At 51.4% G+C, this 7,428-nt stretch overlaps 1 protein-coding gene across 1 annotated transcript; it reads left to right on the top strand.

Annotated features, from left to right (window-relative positions):
* Nucleotides 1-42: 42 nt before the first annotated feature.
* Nucleotides 43-7,410, top strand: LOC122546181 (kinesin-like protein KIFC3; the record flags this gene model as incomplete). The annotated part of the gene is made up of 5 exons (XM_043684982.1): nt 43-182; nt 793-904; nt 2,548-2,729; nt 5,093-5,197; nt 7,207-7,410. Coding segments are annotated over exons 1-5 (690 nt in total), but the record flags the coding sequence as incomplete, so codon positions are not given.
* Between the last annotated feature and the right edge of the window lie 18 nt (nt 7,411-7,428).

Below are 7,428 nucleotides of genomic sequence, written 5' to 3'. Positions count from 1 at the left end.
ATGTTGTCTCTCGCCCTGGTGTCACAGTTGCTGTGTGTTTGCCCCTGTCAGGGGTACAGCAGAATCTGAGGAGTTTGAAACCCGTCCTGAAGACGATGAAAGCGAATTATAACAGCCTCCGGAGTCAGGTGAAAAACTTCGCCCAGTTTTACGAAGCAGCCATTTCTGAGGCAAAGCGACAGGTGAATGAGACAGAGGGTCGATCACGTGATGGTATCAGGCCGTCTGTAACAATTACCCCCTCAGGGTGTCTGAACCCCAGCCCTGGGGAAGACAGCCCCATCTGTCTCTATTCCCCCTGCCCTCCCAATCCCACTATCTTCAAAGTCAGCAACAACTGTCTCTCTCTGCCCCTTCATCGCTCAGGGAGGATATTATCCCACCCCCAGGGGAGACGGAGCAGAGTTGGGGGGAGGTACAGATCATTCATGAAATGATGAATGGCCCCCTCCTGTCCTTGGGTGACAGGTTCGAGAGGGGAGGCTGATTGGCCTCGTCCTGTCCTTGGGTGACAGGTTCGAGAGGGGAGGCTGAATGGCCTCCTCCTGTCCTTGGGTGACAGGTTCGCGAGGGGAGGTTGAATGGCCTCGTCCTGTCCTTGGGTGACAGGTTCGAGAGGGTAGGCTGAATGGCCTCCTCCTGTCCTTGGGTGACAGGTTCGAGAGGGGAGGCTGAATGGCCTCGTCCTGTTCGTGATTCCTTCCCCAAAGCCGTGTCCGCTGGGATTTTAAAGGAGAATTCGAGAGCTATTAATGAGGTATTCTCCACGTAACTCCTTCCTCATTCTGACAGATCCAGGCAGAAATCACCGTGGTAACAGCTTCCAACAAAAACCTGATGGAAAAGTATGAGAGGGAGATGGTCCTCAGGAAGAAATACCATGACCAGCTGGTGGAGCTCCGAGGTGGGACCAAACAACATTGGCCTATTGGGTAAAGTGCACCTCCTGGTGGAGCTCTGAGCTGGGGCCAGGTATTGTCGGCCCAGTGTATAAAGAGCACCCCCTGGTGGAGCTCTGAGCTGGGGCCAGTGTATAAAGGGCACCCCCTGGTGGAGCTCTGAGCTGGGGCCAGGTAATGTCGGCCCAGTGTATAAAGGGCACCCCCTGGTGGAGCTCTGAGCTGGGGCCAGGTAATGTCGAGGTAAAAACAATGACTGCAGATGCTGGAAACGGGCACCCCCTGGTGGAGCTCTGAGCTGGGGCCAGGTAATGTCGGCCCAGTGTATAAAGGGCACCCCCTGGTGGAGCTCTGAGTTGGGGCCAGGTAATGTCGGCCCAGTGTATAAAGAGCACCCCCTGGTGGAGCTCTGAGCTGGGGCCAGTGTATAAAGGGGTAAAAACAATGACTGCAGATGCTGGAAATTTGATTCTGGATCAGTGGTGCTGGAAGAGGACAGCAATTCAGGCAGCATCCGAGGACAGGCAAAATCGACGTTTCGGGCAAAAGCCCTTCATCAGGAATAAAGGCAGAGAGCCTGAAGCGTGGAGAGATAAGCTAGAGGAGGGTGGGGGTGGGGAGAAAGTAGACTCCCTGAGATTCTTGTAGAGAGAGGAGGAAAACTTCTTCAAGGCAGACATCCTTGCAAGAGGATTCACAGCCACCCTCCTCTAGCTTATCTCTCCACGCTTCAGGCTCTCTGCCTTTATTCCTGATGAAGGGCTTTTGCCCGAAACGTCGATTTTGCCTGTCCTCGGATGCTGCCTGAATTGCTGTGCTCTTCCAGCACCACTGATCCAGCTAATGTCGGCCCAGAGTATAAAGGGCACCCCCTGGTGGAGTCTGAGCTGGGGCCAGGTAATGTCAGCCCTGTGTATAAGGAGCACCTCCTGGTGGAGCTCTGAGCTGGGGCCAGGTAATCAGCCCTGTGTATAAGGAGCACCTCCTGGTGGAGCTCTGAGCTGGGGCCAGGTAATGTCAGCCCAGTGTATAAGGAGCACCCCCTGGTGGAGCTCTGAGCTGGGGCCAGGTAATGTCAGCCCTGTGTATAAGGAGCACCCCCTGGTGGAGCTCTGAGCTGGGGCCAGGTAATGTCAGCCCAGTGTATAAAGGGCACCCCCTGGTGGAGCTCTGAGCTGGGGCCAGGTAATGTCAGCCCTGTGTATAAGGAGCACCCCCTGGTGGAGCTCTGAGCTGGGGCCAGGTAATGTCAGCCCTGTGTTAGTAATACCATTCAATGCCAGTGGGAGATATTGGGGATGGTCATTGTGTGTGGCACGTATGTTAATATGCCACTTGTCAACCTCAATGTGTGGAAATCTGATTGTCTTTCCCTGTCTCTCTCTCCCCGTCTCTCTCTCCCCGTCTCTCTCACTCTGTCTCTCTGTCTCTGTCTCTCTCTCTCCACATCTCCGTCTCTCTCTCTCTCCCCGTCTCTCTCTCTCTGTCTCTCTCTCCCCATCTGTCCCTCTCTCTCTGTCCCTCTTTTGCTGTCTCACTCTCTCTCCATCTCTCTTTCTCTCCATCCCTCTCTGCATGTGTGTGTGTCTCTCTCTGTGTCTCTCATTCCCTCTCTCTTTCTCCATCTCTCTCTCTCTCTCCTCGTTAGGAAATATTCGGGTGTTGTGCCGAGTGAAGCCAGTGACTGGGTCTGACTGGGAGGAGGGGAGTGACCCCCCTGCGGTCTGGCTGGACCCCAGTGTGGACTGCAGGGTCAGGGTGATGTACAAAGGCCGGGCAAGGAGCTTTGAACTCGACAAGGTGTTCCCATTCCAGGCCACACAGGAGGAGGTAGCTCCACAACAAACCACAACCCTGAGGGTTTCACTCATTTATAAAGAGAGATTTATCGTTGGTGAGGAGGTGAATAGAGGGTCATGGATGAGGATGAACGTGTTCTCTCTGAGGGGAGGGGAATCTGTGGAATTCTTTACCGCAGAGGCCTGTTGAGGCTGGGTCATTACGAGGAGGGGTTGAGTAGGTATTTATAAGAATTTAGAGTGTGAGGAAACCTTATTGAGGCATACCGGCACCTTAGAATACTTGCCAGGGGAGATATGGAGAGGTTGTTCCCCCTCGTGGGAGAGTCTAGGACCAGAGGGGCATCACCTCAGAGTAAGGAGTCACATGGTTAACTAAAGAGAACAAAGGAACAAATATATGTACAGCACAGGAACAGGCCCTTCGGCCCTCCAAGCCTGTGCCAATCATATGACCTCACTGGTCATTGGTCACCATTTCCAATCTGATTGGTCAGCAGTCATCAAGGCCGGGCTGCCTTTGACTCCACTGGGAGTGGGATCCCACCTCCAGCCAATCACCACAGGGCATTGAAACATCAGGATTAGATTACATTACAGTGTGGAAACAGGCCCTTCGGCCCAACAAGTCCACACCGACCCGCCGAAGCGCAACCCACCCATACCCCTACATTTGCCCCTTACCTAACACTACGGGCAATTTAGCATGGCCAATTCACCCTGACCTGCACATCTTTGGACTGTGGGAGGAAACCGGAGCACCCGGAGGAAACCCACGCAGACACGGGGAGTGGGCATGGATTCCAATCTGACCTCATCCATGTCCAAAACCTTCTACCCAAAGGTAGGGGGCAATACCACCCCCTGAAAGTTCCCCTCCGAGCCCCTCACCACCCTGAGTTGGAAATGTATCTCCGTTCCTTCACTGTCACTGGGTCAAAATCCTGGAATTCACCCCCCCCCCCCCCAGGGCATTGTGGGTCAGGAAACAGATTTTCTGTTCAGGGTTGCTCGCAGAGTTTCCTGAGGCTTGATCTTCGGTTTTCAAAGGTTTGTTTTTGTTTTCTTTTTTGTGGGTTTAGTTTTGGTTTTCAAATGATTAGTTTTGGTTTTCAGGGGTTTCGTTTTGGTTTTTAGAGATTTGGTTTTGGTTTTCAGGGGTTTAGTGTTGGTTTTCAAATTATTAGTTTTGATTTATGGAGGGTTTAGTTTTGGTTTTTAGAGGTTTAGTTTTGGTTTTCAAATGATTAGTTTTGGTCTTCAGCGGTTAGTTTTGGCTTTTTGGTTTTCAAATGACTAATTTTGGTTTTCAGGGGTTTTAGTTTTGAATTTCCGGGATTTGTTTGTAGTTTCCAGGGGTTTTCATTCTCGCTGTGCCCTGTACTTGGTGAAGCAGTTGTGTAGCTTTTTGTGTCTGTGTTCCGGGACGGTGTGTTTGGATTCACCAAAACAGAGTTCATCCAAAAATCCAATAACAATCAGCTCTCTGTTACACTTAAAGCCACAATTCACAATGTCACTGTTAGCTTTGTAAAACCCATGGAGTTTAAATTGGCTCAGGGCAACAGCAGTACAAGGGTTCTCTTGACACACTTTCACATTCGAAAGGCCAACACCCTAAACATTCCCTTGGGATGTGTGAGCTCGAGCATTCCCATTACACATTCCCAAAGCTGGAAAACTTTAACTAGGCTGCTTCAACCCTTTTTACTCCATGCCAGATCTCAATCACACACTTACATTTTACAGTTGAGACTGTATTTCTCACACAATAGTTCCTGATCAAATGCAGCCTTAAACTAGAGATTCCACAGACATTTGCACATAATTAATTACCTCACAGATATTGAGTTTTCCTGATTAATCATTGGCTAAATGTCCCTTTGACAGCTTTAGGATGGTGCCCTCTTCCTTAAAGCCACCCTCCCTCCCTCTCCCTCCCCACCATCCCCACACACCCACCCTCCCTCTCCCTCTCCCCCACCCCATCACAGCTCCCTCCCTCTCCAACTCCACCATTCCCTCACAGCCTCCCTCCCTCTCCCTCATGCCCTCACAACCTCCCTCCCGCCCCCTCACAGTCTCCCACTGGGCAGGAAGGATAAGGCTGCCTGATGGAGGTTTACAAAATTAAGACAGGCTCAGACAGAATGGATAGTCAGGGCCTTTTCCCCAGAGCAGAGATGTCACCCACACTCTCTCTCTGTTCCCCCTCCCTGTTCACCCACACTCTCTCTCTGTCCCCATCCCTGTTCACCCACACTCTCTCTCTATCCCCATCCCTGTTCACCCACACTCTCTCTCTAACCCCATCCCTGTTCACCCACACTCTCTCTCTAACCCCATCCCTGTTCACCCACACTCTCTCTGTGTCCTTCCTCTCTCTGTGCTCAGGTCTTCGAAGAGATCGAGCCCCTCATCACTTCCTGTATTGACGGTTACAATGTCTGCATCTTTGCCTACGGACAGACGGGATCAGGAAAGACATACACCATGGAGGTAAGGGAGAGGGCACTGGGTGGAGGATGGGAGGAGGGGCAGGGCCACAGAGTGAGCACATTACACCCCCCTCCCTGTTCCCGATACAGGAGGGAGTGTCTTTACCCGAAAGGAACACGCCCTCCCCAAGGATAGGTCTGATTTCTGAGGCAGCAGGACTGAGAGAGAGATTGGATCAGTTCGGACCAGCATCACTGGGGTGCAAAGGGCAGGAGTTACCTAGAAAGCTATAAAATTCTAACGGGACCAGACAGGGGTAAACACAGGGAGAATGTTCCTGCTGACCCGGGTGTGGGTGGGGTGGGGTGGGGTGGGGTGGGGGGAGCTGGGTTCCAGATGCAGGGGTGACAGTCTGAACGAGACGGGGTGGGACTGAGATGTTGAGAAATGGCCTTACCCAGAGAGTGGACGGGGAGTCTGTGGACCTCTCTATCACAGAGAGCAGTTGAGGCAAAAACATTGAATGGCGCCCCCCTGGGGGACAGTCTAGGACCAGAGGGCATCAGCTCAGAATAAATTTGGTCTAGTTCTTCAGGTGAAAGAGATCACAGGCTACGGGGGGAGAGCAGGGACAGGGGACTGAGTTAGATGATGAATCCAGTGAGGCTCAGCGCAGAGTTTTGAGAGAGAGCTCTCCCCTCCATCGAGCACTGGAAACTCTGCTTTTCTCTCTCCACACGTGCTACTGAGTTTCTCCAGCAATGTCTGGTTTTGTTTCAGATTTCCAGCATCTGGGCAGTTGTTGGTTTTATATGAGTGCTCATGGTTCAAATCCCAGCCCAGGAGCTGTTGGGATCGAATCTCAATAAAACACAACTGGAATATGAAGTTAATCTGCGAGATGATGACTGGGAATTGATTACTGATTGTTGGGAAAAGCCCATCTGGGTCACGAATGTCCTTGAGGGAAGAAAACTTGTCATCTTTACCTGATCTGGCCTACACGTGACTCCAGACCCACAGCAATGTGGTTGACTCTTGACTGCCCTCGGGGTAATTAGGGATGGACAGTAAGTGCTGGCTTAGTCAGTGACACTCCACTTTCGTGCAAGAAAGATTTTCCTCATGACCATCTGTCTTTAGTCCTCTATAAGAGCCAAAAGAACTGCAAATTGGGAACAAAAACAGAAATTGCTGGAAAAGCTCAGCAGGTCTGGCAGCTTCTAGAACACAGAACATAGAACATTACAGCGCAGTACAGGCCCCTCGGCCCTCCATGGTTCCACAGTTCGGCACAACAATCTGAAGCCCATCTAACCTACACTATTCCATTTTCATCCATATATTTATCCAATGACCATTTAAATACCCTGAAAGTTGGTGAGTCTACTACTGTTACAGGCAGTGTGTTCCACGCCCCTGATACTCTCTGAGTAAAGAAACCATCTCTGACATCTGTCCTATACCTGTCACCCCTCAATTTAAAGCTACATACTCTCGTGCTAGCCATCACCATCCGAGGAAAAAGGCTCTCACTGTCCACCCTACCTAACCCCACTTGTGTGTCTCAAATAAGTCAACTCTCAACCCTCTCTCTAACGAGAACAGCCTCAAGTCCCTCAGCCTTTCCTCGTAAGACCTTCCCTCCATACCAGGCAATATCCCAGTAAATATCCTCTGACCCCTTTCCAAAGCTTCCACATCCTTCCTGTAATACGGTGACCAGAACTGTACACAATACTCCAAGTGCGGCCGCACCAGAGTTTTGTACAGCTGCAGCTTCTGTGGAGAGAAATCCAAGTGAATGTTTGGGGTGTGGTGATCCTTGCTCAGAGCTGAGCAGATGCTGCCAGACCCACTGAGCATTTCCAGCAACTTTTGATTTTGGTCTTCAGCCTGACATGTTGAGTTGTGCTGAGGAGTCACTGTCTAAACAGCCGTGTGGGTGTACCCTGCTGGGTACAGTTTGGGGAATGAATCTCCTGTGTGTGTGTGTGTGTGTGTCAGTGTCCCAGGGAGGACGAGGGCAGGAGAGGGTCAGACACTGATTTTGCCAATTTGCCTTCCAGGGGGTGGCAGAAGCTCCTGGCATTAACCAACGGGCTCTACGCGTGCTCTTCCAGGAGACTGATGCACGGAGTGCCTCCTGGAGATACAGTATCTCCATTAGCATGCTGGAAATCTACAACGAACAACTCAGGTACACAGCGCATTGCAAACTACTCCTCCACATAACTGCATCCTCTGGCACCTCGACAGAGCTGTGTCCCAGCGTGACTCTGAGCTGTGCC

This window comes from Chiloscyllium plagiosum, unplaced genomic scaffold (assembly GCF_004010195.1).
Source record: "Chiloscyllium plagiosum isolate BGI_BamShark_2017 unplaced genomic scaffold, ASM401019v2 scaf_51204, whole genome shotgun sequence".
Taxonomy (NCBI): Eukaryota; Metazoa; Chordata; class Chondrichthyes; order Orectolobiformes; family Hemiscylliidae; genus Chiloscyllium; species Chiloscyllium plagiosum.
Note: the sequence above shows the minus strand (reverse complement) of the source record. Positions and strands in the feature narration are given on the sequence as shown.